The 18,689-nt window shown below is 40.1% G+C and overlaps 1 protein-coding gene across 6 annotated transcripts in view; it reads left to right on the top strand.

Annotated features, from left to right (window-relative positions):
- ZNF608 (zinc finger protein 608) overlaps nucleotides 1–18,689 on the top strand; it is a 147,424-nt gene that overhangs the window by 64,096 nt on the left and 64,639 nt on the right. The window contains exon 1 of one of the 6 annotated variants that reach the window (XM_039848579.1): nucleotides 966–2,013. The exons of 4 other annotated variants lie outside the window; for them this stretch is intronic. In XM_039848579.1, coding sequence (XP_039704513.1) covers nucleotides 1,981–2,013 — 33 coding nt within the window. In that variant the 5' untranslated portion in view covers nucleotides 966–1,980. Of the gene's footprint in view, nucleotides 1–965; nucleotides 2,014–5,390; nucleotides 9,916–18,689 lie in introns of those variants that run through there. One more of the 6 variants, XM_039848576.1, reaches the window with a different exon arrangement.

The raw sequence follows: 18,689 nt of genomic DNA, 5'->3' as shown, positions 1-18,689 counted from the left end.
ATAGAAAAATGCCCATTTCATAATATTCAGAAAATGTAGAGAAATGGTTTAAATTTATATATGTTATGTTTACCATAGAGTCGTTAATATTTGATTTAATATTTGATTATTGAACCCTCAGCATTTAAAAATGGTACAAGGAACAAGCTGGAGATTGTCTTCTACAGTAAAGAAGATAAGCAGCAAGCCAGCTGTGTTGGGCTAGTGATTTTCAGATTATGGAAAACCTGGGATATTACCTATATTAAGACCAAGGTGCTTCTTGAGGAGGTTTAAGTGTAGGTCTTTGAGGCTGTTATTGTGCGTAGCATGGGAGAGCGAGATAAACAAAAAGGTCAGCCACCCCAAAGCAGAGGTGATCTTTGCTTTGATCTCCTTGGCTAAATTCCTTTTTAAAAATATCTCTTACCTTTTTATATGTCCCTATCTGCTTAGAGCCTATTTTTCTCCATTTGTCAAGAGCTTTGCACTCCATTAGCAATCCACTGAATGACCCTTAAGGTGATTTTAAGATGATGCCAGTACTTCATTGCGGGTAGACTTTTAAAGGCCCAAAGAATGGAGCTCAAATGTAGGAACTTTCTGGTAGGAGGAGAGGCAGGATAGCTTTCCTGCTGTCTTAAATCACACCTCAGCACTGATCTTTTCTGCCCCAAAAGCTGTTTCTTTGTAAAGCCGGTTTTGGAGAGAATTTTTTATGGAGAAAAGTTTCTTAAGATATTTGAAGCTAGCAACAAGGTGTAAGTGATGAAATTGAAGCAGGATCTGACATCGCTTTATTTTTTTTCTTTTTCTGATTTTAGAGCGGCTATTTTAAGAGACTTTTATAACTAATGTAAGCAGTGAGGTTCAAATAAGGACTTATTAGGCAAATGAGATCCTGAGGATTGATACTGCCATTAAGTTATGTAGTGAGTCAGACTTGAGAATAGTATCGTTGTCGTGTATTTCTATTTTCCTTATTTGTTAATATATATCGTATGACATATACCATATGTTACATATAAAAGTTGTGGTATTTTTTCCACTGAACATTTCTAATATACCTGAATAATTTGATTCGAGGAATAGAAATAATTAGAAATAATGTGGATAACTGGAAAAGATTCGGTGAGGGCACTCGTACACGGTTAAGACCACTGGATTTCCAGGGACACAAGTCAGAATGAGAATGGATGTGATGAACTCACCAGCGTACCTCTCACGTGTTTTCAGTTCACCACAGGCCAGAGTTCCCCACAGTTTGTGCAAGCAGTGGTACTTTTTATTTTCTCTCATACCTCGACTTGTGCACAGGAGAGGGTTTTAGAGCTGACAGAGCACATGGTTGTATATTCTTCCTGTTGGAAATCTTGGCACATCTTAGAACACAGTGGAAAGGAGGTTCATTGGAAAAACAGTAGATTTGCCTACTTATTGAGAACTGCCTCTTAAAACCTTTGGTGCTAGGAACTGGGTCTGAGAGACAGACTGAAGCAGAGTCTGATGCACCTGTGGCTTTGAGGCCCAACTTCTGTGCAGAGCGCTGTGTCAAGCATAAACTTGAGATGGGAGAGAAAAAACAGATCCAGCATTCTGTGCTGACTTGCGGGGGACCAAAGCCTGGACTCCTGATTGCCTGGATCTTTGCACTGTTTTTATGGACACGCTTCCTAGTCACTCTCTCGGCTGACGGCACGTGCTGTCAGATCCATCCAGATAACACACATGGACTGTGTTCCAATCAGACCATGCCCAGGTTGGATTGGGAGTTGGGCGCAGGCCAGATCATGTAGGGCCTTGTAGGCGGTGGTAAAGAGTTTGGATTTTAGTTTGAATATGATGAAAGACCTTTACAGAATTTTGAGCCAAGAGAGTGACGTGATTTGGTTTGTCTCTGAAAACTTACTCTTGACGGCTGCATGGAGAATTAACTGTAGGGAGGCAAGAACAGAAATGAGGAAATGAGTTGCAAGACTTTTTCCGTTGTCTACAGTTCTCATGGGGTTGATGAGAAGTGCTTGCCTGTCTAAGGTAAGGAGGACAGGACTTGGATAAAGAGTCATGAGAGGATGTGAATTAAGGATAATATCTAGAATTTTGGAGGTGCATCAAAAGTTGGGATGCACTTTTGATGTACCCTGTGATTGCCAGGAGATGCCAGGAGATGATGTCCAATTGGACAGCCAGCGCTGGAGACATAGATTGGGGGAAGTGGGCATATAGGTGGGCTTTAAAGTTTTTGTGCTGGCAGAGGTCACCTAGAGAGTACAGTTGGAAAAGAGGAGGACCTAGGGCTAAAACATGGAACATTAGGGGGAGCCAGCACTGAGTCGACTGAGGAGGAAGAAAACTCAGCCAGTCTGATGTTTCTGGAAAGCAAAAGAAGACGTTCTAGCAAGAGAGGTGTGATCAGGTGTGTCACATGCAGCCAGGAAGTCAGGTTAAGATGAGACTCTGTATCGACTGCCGACTTTGGAGGGATGTCTGTTGTTGGTGACTTAACAAAAATGGTCCTGGGTGAGGGGTGGGGATGGCGGTTAATAAACTCTGATTAGGGTGGTTGGATTTTGCGTGGGAGGGGAGGAAGTACATGATGAGTACAGCACACTTTTCTGTAAAGGGCAACATGTGGTGAGGGAATGTCTGTACCATTTTTAAAGTAGGACAGTGGCATAAATATCCTGCCTGGACGCTGATACAGGAAAGGGAGAAAAGCTGCTCATATCAGAGAGAGAGGGGCTAGGGTGCCCTGGAATAGGCATGGGTGCCTCTGTGGCCTCCGGAGCTGGGGTAGGTTCTCCACTGTAACGGGGGGAAAGTCAGAAAATATGTCCAGATGCAGGGGAGTGGGTAGGTTCTGTGGTGGAAAAATTGAGTTTTCATTTTTATCATTTGTGTAGGATGTTGTTGCTATGTTAAGGGATCCTTCATAATACAGATGTGAATGACAATTAAATCTTTATTTCTTCATTTATTTCCTGCCTCCTCTTACAATCTAGAGAGCTTTGACTGTTTATTTTGTGTTCCAACAATAGACATATTAGAAAGGGGGAGATGTCAACACAGATCTCAGTTTAGTCTTTCATTAAGTCCTTTATTCATTCCTTTAGTCAGCATATATTTGTTGAATGCTAATTCTATGCCAAGCACAGTCTGGGTCCTGGAGCTACAGTAGTAAAGCCTCTGCTCTCCTGATGCTTATATTCTAGTTTATTGTGGACAAATGTGTTTTGGTTTGTGTTCACTGGTATAAGGGAGAATCAAGCGGAAGGAGGTGAGTAGAGAGGGATGATGGGAAAGGAAAGTTTATATTTGTTTGTGTCTGAATAGAGACCTGATAGGTACAGTCCTGTGCCCTTTAATGGTGGGGATATGTTCTGAGAAATGCATCATCAGGTGATTTCATCATTGAGCAAGCATCATAGGGTACACTTCCACAAACCTAGATGGTATAGCCCACCGCTGTGATTGTACGTGTTATACTTTTATACAACTGGCAGTGCAGTAGGCTTGTTTACACCAGCATTACCACAAACATGCGAGAAATGCGTTGTGCTAAGGTGTTACGATGGATGGGTGCAAAGTCACTAGATAGGAATTTTTCAGCTCCATTATAATCTTAGGGGACCACTGTCATATCTGCAGTCTGCTGTTGACCAAAATGTTGTTATGCGGTGCATGGCTGTACAGTGAAGAGGAGGCATTTGACTCTCTGGGGAGAGACATTTCTAGACCGAGGGAACAGCCTGTTTACAAGCCCTGAAGGAGGGACCGTGTTTGGTGTGTTTGAGGAGGCACCAAGGTGGCTGAAACTGAAAGACGGAGAGGGGAGAGGGCAAGCAGATAAAGTTCAAGAAGGAGCATATTGCCAGATTCCAGGGAGCCCTGAAGAACCAAGTAAGACTCAGAGATGGGAGGGATCGGGCGGGGGATGGGGCAGGGGTGTTGAGCAGAGGAGGCCAGGCTGTGACTTATGTTGTAGACCTGTCTCAGTGTGTGAGAACCTGTCCTAAGCTTTCCTTCTGGTTCCATTCCTCAGCTCTTTTGATTTCATTCTAGTCTCTAAGTGGTCGAGGGAGATGGAGGTATTATCTCGTGTGAATTATATCAACTGATTTCAGGTACAAGGTTATATATATTAAGTTTTTCTCAAAGACAAAATGGTAGCTTCCTCAGAACACATTGAAAAGAGGCTGTTAACTCTCCCAGAGTGAATGTTTTCCAGGTGTCTCTAATTTTGAGTACACACACGTGCTATTGTATTAATATAGTTGATTATTACTAAAATTATGAACAACGGAAATTTAAAATGATGAGGTAGTAGTATAAATAAAACCTTTTTCTTTTCTTTTCTTTCTTTTTTTTGCACCTTGTTGGAGCTCTTGTAGTCTCCCTGGGAATTTAACATGCCTACTACTTCGGAGACCGGTCTAGAGCTCTGAGAAACTAGTTGCATTTATTAAAATATTTTTTATTTGACTTAAAAAAATTTAAAAGCAGTACATAAATCGATAAAAATTTAAACTGTACTAAAATATTATATAATGGAAAGTAAGTTTTACTTCCCCCTTATACCTGCTCCCTAGAGCCAACTACTTTTAACATTTTTGTATGTCTTTCTTGAAATAGGCTCCATATGTTCAATATAAATATACATTTATATTTCTTGTCTCCTTACACAGATCAGAGCATATTCAACAGATCTGTACTTTGTTCTTTTCCCATAACTGTCTGTCTTAGATATCGTGTGCTCCCTTTCTACCTTTGATTCCATAATTTATTTTACTGATCCTTTACTAATAGCATTTAGGTATTTTCCAGTCTTTTTCAGTTACAGAATGCTCTGGTGAATTTCATTTTGAATGCATTTCAAAATGTAATTGTCCCCTAACTTGATTTCATCAGCTGCATTCCCACCAACAATGGAACATGGAATACCTGTATGTCTACAATCTAATAACTGTGAATTATAATTTTTTGGCTTTAATCTGTGCTAATCTGATAGTTGCCCATTATTTTAATTTGCCTTTTTCATGTTTACAAGCTACTGTATCTCTTTGTTTTCCTACGTGTTGATAGTTTTATAACCTCTTAACTAATTTTCTAGTAAGTTGTTGGCCATTTCTTATTGATTTTAAAGTATTTCAGTGTATATTAATTAAGTATACTTTTTTATGTGCTTGCAGATTTTTTCTCTTTTTATTTGTCTTTTGATTCCGTTTATGCTAGTTTTCTTTTTTAATATCCTGTGTGAACATCTTAAAATCGTGTAGTCAAATTTATAATTCATTTATTTTTATGGCTTCTGGGTTTTGGATTAGTGCAGAATGGCTTTTCTCCAAGATTATTAAAAAAAATTATTTTTTTGTACTACTTTGATGGTAGTTGACTATCTTTATAATTTTTAACTCAAAGGCGAGTAGCATGATTTTTATTTTCCTCTTACTGGCTTTTGGGGTTGTATTTCACTATAAATAAATTTGATCCAATATCCAAAATCCTGGAACCCTTAATTTAAAGCATTGTTTCTTAATCAGAGCTATGCATCTGAACCACCTGAAGAGTGCTTTTCCTTTCTCCAAATACCCAGTCTCAGGTCTCTCACCTCTATTCTGATTCTCTACTTTACAAGGAAGTTCCTTAGAAGAAGCTTCAGAGAGCTCATTTGAAGATTTCTTTTTTTCTTTCAAAGGCAGATGTTAGGAATGGTTATTAGAATTTCCCATTTTTTTTTTTTAAGGTTCTTTATTGAAAAATCACGGTATTGCTTGACATATGACTTCGTTAAGTATTTTATAGGTAGTTAATGAGTATACTTGGTCAAATGGGAGGTAGAGCCGGAAGGACTAATGATTTGCAACTCCAGCCCTAGGAATATTTACAGCCAGATAAATACCCTTACTAGTGTTTCCTAGAATCCTAGAGCAGAGCCATCTCTGCACAGCAAACTGCTTGAGTAATAAAGATGAGCCACTACTTTGCTTAGTGAGCCATTTGGTTTAGTAGCATGTAGATAATTGCCGTGGAGGCAGGAGGAAATGTTTGGGTGTGTATAAAGCATGCAGTTCCTAGTATTACTGCTTTGGGTCTCATCTGTGGAGGTCAGCTGGGCTTCAGAAAATTGCCAGTTTGCTATCATGCCTTCTTAGTCAGCAGAGCATAGCCAGTAAGTCCTGCTGAAGTTGGCCACATGTGGCTTTCAGGTAGATTGTTCCCTGTATTAGACCCTTTACTTTGATTGCTGTCTGGGTCGTGGTCCAGGGAAAGAAGCTCTGGAACTGGGAATTGAGAGACTGGGTCCCACATGATGTTTTGACTTTGACTTCCTTTATGACCCTGGTCAAAAGCCACTGTCCCTGGGCCTTGATTTCTTTTTGGACTGCGTTTTCTCGGAGTTCCAAAAAGAGTTGTAATTTCTCCTGCATCTACTTACTGCACGGGAGACAGGTGTGGTGTGTCTATGTCTCTACAGTTTTGTTGCTGTTATCTGTGAATGCACGTTTCCTTTGCCAGCAAGAGACCATTCGGAGCATGGATGTCTTATTTATTTTTATCTCCCTAGCACCTAGCACTGTGCCTAATTCTAAGAGATGCTCAGTAAATATGTGCTGTGTTGCAGGGAAAGGAAGGCCTCAAGGCTGGCTGCTCTGGGTCCACATCTTTTGTCTTTCTTCCCTGTAGAGGTCACAGGCAAACACACTGCTGAGAATTATCTGGATTTTCACATATCTAGCCTTTATTTGGCATTTTTAATTCTTTAAATTATCTGCGTAATCTGTTATACCACACCTGCTTTCCCGGGTCTGGTAGTGCGTGTCTGTTAAATTTTTAAGAATAAAGATGCTTTACCCAGAAGGATTAGACTGTGTCAGAATAACAGATTATAATGGCAGATTTTTGTCTCATGATTTCTTTGTTACCCACAAACCCCTCAGGTCTTAAATGGAAGGCTACTCTTAAAAAAAGTGGGGGTCATTATCCAAGTAAAAGAGAGGTGCCTATTATAACTTATAGCTTAGGTGTGACCTTGGGAAAATTGTTTAAACCAAGTTAACAATCTAATTTGCAAGAGGCAAAAAAAAAAAAAAAAAATAAGTCAGCTCAGGAGTTTGGAGTGTAATAAGATCTTAGGAACTCAGGGATGGAATTTGGCCCCTTCATCTTTGGCAAAATTTGTATTAAGAATTTGGAGCACAGCTTGTTCTGAGAGCTTCAGTCTGTAATCATTGATTACAATCATATGTCATTAATAGTCATAACTGTTGTTAAATAGAACAGTGGTTTGATTTTTACCTTGAAGTGGCCCATTAAACCCAACATGTTATTAAAATACATTTAAAAAAATACACTTGCTAATATACATTTAATAGATTGAAACTATATGTGTTTATTGTGAAAGTCTTTTTCACCTGAACGAGTGTGTGGTGGTTGTGTTTAATGGCCAGGGCACGATTGTGGGTCTTCTGGAGTCTCTAGTAAGTCCTGTGCTTTTCTGACATTCAGAAGCTTTTGCTGGAAGGGTGGTAGAGGAAAGAAACCTCCAAATCAGATGCATTATAAAAGATGATGGTGATGATGGTGCCCATTAATGAGAACTCTCAACATCTTTCGGAGTAGGCTTCTGGTATAGCATCGATGAAGCGTGGGGATCTTTTCCTTGTGGGATTCCCCTCCCCTCAAGTAATTTTCCTAGGTAGCTTATTTATTCAGAAGGCTATTTCCTTTGAATATCAAAAATACAACCAATAATTATTAATCTCTGCACAAGGTTTAGCATTTAGTTCTGAGGGAATGTTTGTTGAATTCAGTAACACTGTAAATTAAGTACTTCTAAAGTCATATCCCGTTGATTTTCAGGACAGCCTTCGAAGGTTATCAGGGAACATGTTATTCTGGTTTTACAGGTGAAGAAACCGAGATTTAGAAGTAACGCAGTGCCCTTCCCTAGCAAACGTGTATAGAGCGTTCACTGTAATGAAGAAACAGCACTGAACTTGCCCTTATTAGCACCAGGCCCTTGCTTCCGAACTGCATTTTAGGGTAGGATTTTATTGAGCATTATGCACTCTTTCTCTCGGAAGAAAAATAAAAATGAAAGTGGACCTATTTCGAATGCATAAACCTTTGGTTGTATAATTACTGGATTTCTGAGACTCCACAAAGACTTCGAACCCCAGGTATAGAATCTTTGATTTAATGATCGCTTGTCAGCAAGCCCTTGAATTAACTGACTAACTTAGGGGTCAAACAGCTTGACTACTGAGAAGCTACAGGAACCCTGTGCTTCTTTTTCCTCCCCTAATGTTTTTCTTCCTACCCTATGCTGATTTTGAAATGATGAACAACAAACGAAATATTAGGAAAACACTCAGTAAATAGAGTGTTCTACAAATAAAAATGCAAACAGATCTCTAAGTGTTAGCAGGGGAAACCCAGGCCATGCATTTTGGAGTGTGGCTTATGTTCATATATTAGGGAGCCTGCTGGAACCCCACTTACCCGTTAGTGCCAGCTGTTTGGTTTAATCTGATCATTTACAAAAATATAGCAGTCTTCACTGGTGCGTATGTTAAATACTGATATAACTGAAATAAATGCTGTGCCTGTGGCATATATTTTTGCAAATGCTTCCTATATATGGGCTGTGTTTAATTCTAATTGCAGAAATATCAGTGGGATTTATGTCTGTCTTCCTGAGGTGTTTGGAAGAAGGAATGTAAGCACTTCAAGTTAGAGATCACATTTTGATTTTCGTTTGACACTGGAAAGAACCGTGTTAATTTAAAGAAATTCATTAATGTGCAGCTTAGTACTAGTCGTTTCCTTTAGCTAAGTTAATTTTGGAGGATGGTGGAAGCATAAAAGATAGGTGAGGTTTTACACAACTTCTGAATTTGAGGGTAGAAAAAAGCCCGTGGGTGTTTCAACTAAAATGCATAGTAATTTAAAAATAATTCAATAATGACTCCATTTGTTTCATTCCAGCATTAAAAAAGAGACGCGAAGAAGGCTTGCCTGTCTTTCTTCACCAAATAGCAGTTTTGCAGACCCTTACAAGTTCCCATATGTTAGTGAAAAAACATTTTCCAAGAAATTGGCAGCATCGCACTTTGTAGCTGATGCCAGCTTCTTCCTTGAGCCAATTCAACAGAGAGGAGAGGGGGAAAAATGCGTTGTTTTAATGGCTGAATTACTCTGACAAGCTTTCACGTTGCCCCTCCTCTTATTAATATTCTTTTTGATGTGAGCTTGTAAAACAGAGGATTGGCTGTTAATCTCCAAGATCTCAAGGGCTTTTGGCAGTGGCCCATAATTGATGTGTTCACATGGCCGTTGTCTGACTACTAATGATTAGACAGCAGTGTTATCTACCAGCTACATCAGTGTTGCTTATAAATCACACTTGATAAACTGCAGTTTCATTTCTTCAAAGAGTCTGTACATGTCTACATACTTTGATAGAACTGCCAGAGGCATTTCATGATTCTATGACAGCTTAGATTAGGTTTATTTTTCATTTCTGTTTGACAAAATATTAGACTTTCTAGCGCTTGTGAAGAATTTTTTTGTTCCTCTAACAAGGCACTTGGAGAATGATAGGCAGATAAAGATTACCGGCTCTCCATGGGAAGGTGTACAGGTTGGGGTGGCAGGTTGCATTTCGGCCTTTGCTACTCATGCCGAGGTGAATGGAGTGGGGTCAGGCCACTTGGGGCCATGCCGCTCGGAAAGAGGAAGAGAAGAGGCTACCAGGGAGGAAGTTCTCAGAATGTGAGCCTGAGCTCAGATTGTGACATGGCTGGGACAGGCCATCTAGAACTGTGAGATTGCACTCACTGTTCAGTCATAGTATGTGCTGAACCCACGCGTCAGGGTATGACTCCGCTTTATAGAATGGCAAGGGGAAGCAAGAAGATTTTACAAAAGGAGAAGGTAACAGCCCCAGAAATTGTATTTGTTCTCCTCGTTCACTTCTTGTATGGGGGACACTGCTGGCTACAGACATGTCCCTCTGGCCACAACTCTGGGCACTGCAGAGACGAAACCAGGTTGGGCGTACATTGTGCAGACACGGTGGGCTCTGACTGGGAACCTCTGCTGAGTCTTGGGCCTTTATTTTACTATAAACTCCTGCGCCCTTGTGCTAACTTCCCTCACCTATCAAGCAAGCAAGCAAGCAAGCAAACAAACAAAGATGAAATCATTTTTGAGATCATTTTGCTGCTCTCTTTCTCTATCTTCACACATCCTTGGGCTGTGTTGTTCCAGAACCCCTTCAAAGTCTTTTTGCTAATATTAGTTAATTAATCTTCATTGACCTTAGAGCAAATACTGGATCTTAAAGAAGTGGTTATATCAATTATTTGTGATTTTTAAGAAAGGGAATTCATTTAGTGGGTTTAAAAAAATCACATTGCTTTTAAGAGACATTCATTGTAAGGTGTGTCAGAGGTTAAACAGTTTATCGAAATGTACAACTTTTATTTTAGAATAAAATGATGGGGCAAAAATTGGGAGTAGGGGTTTTGTTAACAAACTGTTACAGTTTAAAGAGTTACTGGAGCTCTAGAATATAAGAATGCCAGAGAATGCACTTAACAGCAAAGGTCTCTGAAACAAATTTACCCCACCCCACCAAGACAAAACAGAACAGAACAGAACAAAACAAGTTACATAAGGTCTCAGAATGCTTCACAGTTATTATTAAAGACTTAAAATTGTTAGTTAAAACAAAGGCTTGACTGATGTGCCTTTTGTATAATATGTGGTATATTACTTACAGGAAACAATTTTCTCCAGTTTAGCATCTTCCTTGTGTCCTACGTGCCAGATGTATTCCTTAACTGCCTGAGAGTGGCTTTGACATGAGCACTCCTTCTCCCCTAGTAAATTTTAGGGTTGTAATTAAAATAAGCACGATAGTCCAGGAATAAATGTTTATCGATAAGCATCAGCGTTGAAGACTGAAGGTACTCACTCAACTAAGCTGCTTATCTTAAGATGATTTGTGGTTGAAGGAAACATGCCCCCTCCCCCCTTTTTTTTTATTAAACAAAACCATTTAAATGTAAGTTGTTTTGGTTATGGTTATTGGATTTTAATGTACCGTGAAAAAAATATTCATGATTAACTTAGAGAAGATGATCTTTCAGTGACGTAAAATGGATTCTTCATTTAGTTTTGATACATAAAGCAACTGTATTAGCGTTTCAGTGTAGCTGTAAAATATGAAAAAAATCTATTAAGAGATTGAGTATGGTTTTGATTATATAAAATATATGTGCATATGTAACGGCTAGATGGTACTCTTAAAAATAAAAAAAGTTGGAATATTTTAAGATTGTTTTGCCATCTTTAAATGTTTTCTTTTAAAAAAGTTATATATATGTGTATATAAGTACGTATGTATATATATAGTTTTATGAAGTGTATTATCATCATGGCAAAAATAAGTGTATTCTTTAATTTAAAAAAAGCACCAGTTCTTCTTGACTGGTGATTTAAATCGTGATTCAAATTAATTTAAACTTAGCTTACTCTAATGCTAATACTGTTTGCAGGTGTTAATGGACTAACTGGAAATTACTGCAATATTAAGGGAGAGTATAATAGAAATATACATTTTAATAGAAATGTGGAAATTCTATTGCCTACAAGGTGCTTATAATTTGATGTTAGTATATAGAACGTGTCCTCTGTTTTGTTTTTGTTTGTTTGTTTGTTTGTTTTTGCGGTGGGAGGGCTGCATTATATAAAATTTCTTATTCTTTGGCTAAGAAATCTTGAACAGATTATAGTTATCCACTTTAAAGAGCTGATCTCTTATGGTTCTATGTGACCAAGATTTAGAGCAGGTATTATTTGATAAGTATGGGACTGGGTGAATTGTCCCTAAAATTAGTCTTAGTAATTTGTTATAGCCATCTAAAATCTATTCTGAAATAAGACACAGGGCTTATTTCAGAACAGGGCTCTAAGGTAGTGTGACCCTATCTCCTATCCCCCACCAAGCCCTCATTACCTCTCTGCTCTAAAGAGTAAATAACTAAAATGGATTAGGGCCTGTATAGTCCGGTGTAAATAGATAATCATATTAGTTTTCATTTATACTTGTGCGTTCTTTTGAGACAATTTTCACGGAGTTTATTTTGATTCTTGAAGTACCCCTATGAAATAGCTAAGGCTAGCATCCTTAATGCCCTTTACGGATGCTGACACTAGAAGATCGTGATCTCATTCATAGGCTAGGATTCCTCTCGGGACACCAACTTGTGGAAGAGGAAAAAGAATCACCGTGTCCCCCAAATGAAATATTGTTCTATTCCTGATTCTAAATAACTGTAAATGCTCAATTACAGATCCATCCCCAGATATTTTGAAGTTTCCATTTCATTTGAAAACCATCCTTTGGTTTTCAGAGACCATAGTAACATGTTTTTAATGTCTTGGTTTAGCCACATGACAAGTTAAACAAGGCCTGTAAACATGTGCTGTTGGGGGCGTTGGACACAGTACATGTGGGAGATGACAGTCATAGCTAACATTTGCTGAACACATTATGGGATGGGGGATAATACAGATATTACATGGATTACCTCATTTGACATCTTACATTAAATACAAGTCAATATTCTCCTCTTTAGGTAAGGAAGCAAGCTCAGAAAAGTTAAGTAAAACTTTAAGATTATATAGCTAGAAAGCAAACTATCTGAGAGTCAAACACAGAGATTGCACTCTTATTTTATTTATTACACTCCATTACCCAGTTCAAAAGCATTACTGGGACACTTGGCATGAGACTTTGACCTCTCTGTCGCGCTTGGTGAGAAGGAGCTTCTGGGAGTGACAATTTAGTTGTCCCATTGATGAGTTGGACTTCTTGATGAAAGCACTCGAGGTTTTCTGGGATTGCTTCATTCATTTCTAGTCTCCAACAAAATATGTTTGAGAACGTTAATCATTTCATCTAATTCATTTACTTATGAGGGAATTAAGGTAAAATATCCTGGTTTTCAAGATTAAAATGTTCCAAAAACACATTGCAATTACATAGGATGCTTAAGTTTTGTCTGTTCTTATAGGAGTAGAGAGATATAAATTATTGACTATATATATATTCACTTTTTTTTTTTAATTCACTTGTAAACTCTGTGCAGGCAGGGAGTCTTGTCTGTCTTGGTTATATTAGTGCCGAGCACTGTGGCTAGCATTATAAAGAGATGTTCAATAAATATTTATTTAATGTTTTAAGAGAGATTTGAAATTTACCTTCTTGTGCCTCTTTTTTGTGTTACCACTCCTGGGTTTTATTGAGAAAGCTAAGAAGTAGTGAGTACATTAAGTTCTTTTTCTTTTTTCTTCATTCAGAAATGGATGTGTATGCTTGCTTCTTATTTCCCATACTTCTCCTTACTGCCTACTTACTTTTTCTTTTTACTTCCTGCTCTCTTCCAACAACCTCCCCCATTACATTAGAGTCCAGGGGTGGACCTAAGGCAGCTTTTGAAAGTACAGTAGTTGACCCTTGAACAATACAAGGGTTAGGGTCACCAACCCCACTGTGCAGTCAAAAATCTATATAGCTTTGACTCCCCCAAAACTTAACTACTTAGCTACTATTGATCAGAAGCCTTGCCAATAACATAAACAGTAGATTAACACATATTTCGTATGTAATATATAGTGTATACTGTATTCTTCTAATAAACTAAGCTAGAGAAAGAAAGTTATTGAGAAAATCATGAGAAAATACATTTACAATATTTACTGGGGAAAAAAAAAAATCTGCATAGAAGTGGACCTGCACAGCTCAAACCCGTATTGTGAATTCAAGGGTCGACTGTGTGGGCATTTGCCATTAATTAGCTTTTTCTGTAAAGAGCTCACATAGTAAAATATATTAAGCTTTGTTGGCCCAGATGCAACAAGGATATCATGTAGGAACTTACATAATGAGGGAGAGAAAACAGTTTTCTACAGATTTTTTAAAGATGATCAAAATGAAAACCTAGTGATAGTAATTGAGTACAATCTATAATACAGGTTTTCTAATGAGAGGAATGGAATTCTCTTTTTACGAGAGGGTGTTGATAACACTTCACTTAATGTGGGTTCAAAGTTAGTGGTTTGCTACCATTAATTTGATTGTAAAAATTCATTTGTAAAAAACATTCATAGCTTGTGGACTATACACAAAATTGGTACTGGGCCGGGTTTGGCCCATGGGGAATCATTTGCTGACCTTGAACTAGATTGCGGACTAAGAGACAACCCAAGCAGGGTAAACTACCCTTCCTCTGTAAAGGCTTATTGCTCCCAGACCAGAAAGGGAAGGTGTTCATGCTGGAGGAAGTGGGATGTTTAGTCTCGGGGCAGGAACATAAAGAATGAGGGGACATATTTTTAAAGGTACAAGAATAGGAAGGAAGAGGGAAGGAGAGAGACTTTATCTCTGTCCAGCACCAGCAGTGATTCTCCAGGGGAGGTGCCTTGGGCGCTGTAGGGCGTCACTCTGAGAGGGGGCGGGACCCTGTGGGGTCAGTTTGGAAAAGCACTTTCAGGATACCTCTTGGTGGGTTTTGTGATACAGCCTCCTGAAGTGAAGGCCTCATGTTCCTCTTGATTGTTCCTCTTGATTCTCCGGTGGTGATACGAGACATCTCAGATCACTCTGATCTTAGAGCCTCTCTCCTTTGGTTTTGCTGACTCAGCTCTCCTGGTTTGCTGTGACCTCGACTTTTCTGCCTCATCAGTGTTGGGGCCTGTGCCCCTTCTCTTCATGCTCTTTACATTTTTCCCAAGCCGTCGTGTCCACTCTGCTGGCTTTACCACTTTATGCCAGCGACTCCTCTCTAGTCTGGATAATCCTCTTGAGTCCCACAGAGCTCTACCCACCTGCCTGACAGACATCACTCCATAGGCCATCCTCCACCCATCCTCTGCATCACAGGGAAAGATGCCCTGGCCAACTGAAACAGAACCCCGGGACTCCTCTCTGAGTTCACCTTCTTCCCCCACCCCTCTCCCCATCCCCACCACAGCTGCCATCCATGGACTCTACTGTAATGGTTTCCGAGCTGTCCTTCTTCCTTCTCCTCCAGTTTAACCCCCTCTCATCTGTTCTCCCACAGCCTCCTCTGTGCTTTTACCAAATGAACATCCAGTCCTCTTTCAGCGTGCCCCCGTTTTAAAATCCTCAGTGTTCTCTTCTAACTTTGCAATATCCCCCAAGCCCCCACCAAATTCTTAGCCTGGCCCAGACTCCTTGTGAGTGACTGATTCTCCAGCCTCAGCTCTCCCTCTTATCCTTGATTCTCTACATGTTGAACTCCTCAACTGACTGTGTTGTCCAGAATGGCTCAGCTCTACCTGTACCTCCAGTCCCTTCCCCAGGCTCCGCCCTGCACTGCTTAAGGTCCATCTTGCACACTCCCTGCCCCACCCTTGGAGCTCCCATAATGCCTTGGGCCTAACTGACCACCTCAGCCCTGACCATACACTGCTCTTCAGCCACTGCTTGTCCCCCTCTGTCACCCTGGAGCCCCTCCAGGGCTCCTGCAGCAATGCTTGGCACATAGTGGCACACCTGGCAAAAATTTGCTAGATGATGAAACGACTTCCCAAGGTGAGACAGCTTTTAAGCGCAGCCCTTATAAAGGGGAGGACATGGGATCAATACACTGCCCCCCATCACACAAACTAGGTCCTTATACCACCCTTGGCTTGTCGGTTTCAGGACCTCTGCATAAGGAGTTGAAATAATAGTCTTAAATCATCTGCCTTCTCCCTCTGTGTTAGCATTTGTTTACTTTTATTCTAAAATAGCATGGCTTAGCATCTTTTTATTAAAAATTTTGTGCTTTTGTTTTTTTTTAATTACGAAAGTAGTACGTGTTCATGTTAAGATTCATGCAGCACAGAAGGCTATTTTTAAATGGAAAAAAAAAATCTCTGGAAGAATGCATAAGAAACTGTTAGAAGAGAGGTTCCCTCTGGAGAATGATCTTTTGACTTTTATTATTTGCTATGTTCTCTGGAGGGAAAATAGGATTCTGGATCTGTGAGCAGGTTTTTCTTTGGGTGTGGGGGGGTTGTTTATGAGAAGAAACTTTTAAAAGTTTGAGTTACGGCACCAAACTTGGTAGAGGTCACCATAGTCCCTGCTGGGATATCCCATGGCGTCTTGTTTTGCTTCTGACCCAGAGAGGTGCCTTAACTCTTAAGACCTCAGTTTCCTCAGTTTGTAAAATCAGATGAGAAAACCTACGCTCGCCTTTCCGTAGAGCTGTAAGGGGAGTGGATGTGAGTGTCTCCAAGGGATCTTTGAAAATAGGTGTGTAGGTGGCCTGGCCATAGGGCCTCTTTGTGATTTTAGCTCGCTCTCTCTCGAACCTTCTAGCCCTGTGATAGTCTATTAGAGCTTTATTTTACCGAGTTGTTTGATTTGATATGAAATTAAAATTTCAAAGCTTTCATTAATTTCTTGAGATCGATCTGTATTTAGAGTCACAATTTGGGAGGTCTGGGAGGAAGAAGGGCGAGACATCACGCTGAGCCTCTGAGACTTGTATTTACAGGAGCAATGTTTAGATTTTACCAGGAAGGAAGTGAATGGTACCAAGAGAGCGTGCTGAGCAGGGGGTCAAAATCGCCCCCTTCTGTGGCCAACCCACCATGCCGTGGAAAGGCAGATTCTTGCCTCTTTCTGAGGCACCTTCTTAGTTCCCAAATGATGTGACTCAGGCACTTCCTTGTTATTTAATTTGTTATGATCGGCATGTATTGTATTGATGATTAAAATGTCTAAAATTGTAGTTGAAAATACTCCTTTCAGGTGGTTGTGAGTGAGATTCCCTAGTTAGTGTAAAGGAGTGCTGTTAGTAGAGAGGATTCGGAATAAGGTGATTTTTTTTCCCCTCTTAAACAGCCTCCCCGCCCGCCACCGCCCTTTAAAATCATGTATGTGTCCAGAAGGATGAGATTGCGAGGCCTCCGACCTTTCCCTAATGTCAACCTCATTTCAAGGAGAAATTAGGGTTATACAACAACAGGCAGTGCATCGATGGCCAGGATCTATTAAGATACTCAATATTTAGAGGTTTTGAAATGGATTTGTTCGTTAATATCAGTACATCCACGTTAAAGCTAAATCCATAATTAAAAATCCAGAGTTGTACCGCTGAGCTTCATTTTTTAAAAGTTTCATTCTTAAGGGTTGGAGAACAGCTCTAATCGATAGAAATGGGATTTGTGTGGAACTTTTCAGGGATTCACCTTTGTGCAGAAAAGTAAAGGGACTTGAGAAAAGGATTAATCCAAGAAGACAGACTTTTTTTCATACCTTTAGAGCTGTCTCCTTTCTTTGTGGCTTTTTTTTTTTTTAAGTGTCTTTAGAAATAGTCAGGATGAGAGGAAATCAGACAACCCTTAGGAATTAGGTATTAAGACACTGATCATTTACTGCTACTGTTTAAAGCGCACGCAGCAGTCCGGGCAGTGGAAGATGTCAGCGGCACTTTTAGAACAGATGAAGAGTCTGTGGCTCAGCCACAGGACATGTTTTTTTAAAGAACGCAAATGAGGCTAAGTACGTGACAACTGATGTGGTCTGGTGGAAAGCGTGCTCAAGGCCAGAGTCCCTACGTCCCCTCCACCTCCACCAGTGTCGCTTTCCTGTGGACCTCTACACAGTTGAATTTGGTTTGGCTTCAAAACAAAACACAAAATTAAGACATTGAGTTGAGTAGTTTAATTGTACTCTATATACTCAGTACCTTTTCTTCTGCTTTGAAAAGCTGTCAACATTAGAGAATGAAGTTTAAAATAGTCACTTGTTTATATTTTACAGATGTGGCTGGCCCATCTGTGCCTCTGCTTTGTGACCTGCACATAGGGCCACTTTTAGAGTGATACGCTAACGGTCCGTGGCTTCGCCTCGGCCGCCCCCTCCACCCCGCACAAGCAGCACCACAGAGCCCCTGGATTGGCCTTCTTCGGCTTCAGGATGGCTGGAGTCCTGGCCGGAAATGGAAACATTTGTCTTGGTCCCACTGGCCTTGGGGCAGAGTCCCGCTCCATCCCCAGTGAGACCTATCAGGCTAACAGCTAAGCCTTTGGCTTTTCATTTAGGGCAGTCTCTGGCCTTCACACCTGGGAGTAAAAAAATGAAGATAATGCTTTAGTTCCCAGTCATTGTACATAGTTGTAGCTTTTGGAATTGGATGATTTAAAAAAAACCACAGCAAAACAAACGCGAGCTTTGTTTTCAGTGAGGTTTCTAAGAGGGGCTTCTTCAGTAGGGTTTGCAAGTGTTTGCTTGGACACTCGAGATACACCGTTCTGAACTATGTAATAAATAGAAGGTGGCACAGGTGTGCATGGCTTCTAACGTACAGAAAAGGGTCAAAAAATGACCTTGGGAGGAAGGTTCTTTCCAACCTGAGTTCTATTTTACATTTAGAAGAGTTTGCTTTGCTGTTAGATCAATGCGGGTTCAAATTCTGGCTCAGCCACTGACCCTCAGCGACCTTTTCAAGATACTTTCCCCAGGTTTCTTATTTCTCATTTGTAAAGTGCTTTCCCCACAGGCTTGTTGTGAAGACTGAACGAGAGGATGCACAGTGTGACCTAAGCCCTCCTGTCTTACATACGTTGAACAGTAGCTGCTGCCATTTTTTATAAGAAAGTCTATAGATTTTGAAATCAGA

Source organism: Pteropus medius, unplaced genomic scaffold (genome assembly GCF_902729225.1).
Source record: "Pteropus medius unplaced genomic scaffold, Ma_sr-lr_union100, whole genome shotgun sequence".
NCBI lineage: Eukaryota > Metazoa > Chordata > Mammalia > Chiroptera > Pteropodidae > Pteropus > Pteropus medius.
Note: the sequence above shows the minus strand (reverse complement) of the source record. Positions and strands in the feature narration are given on the sequence as shown.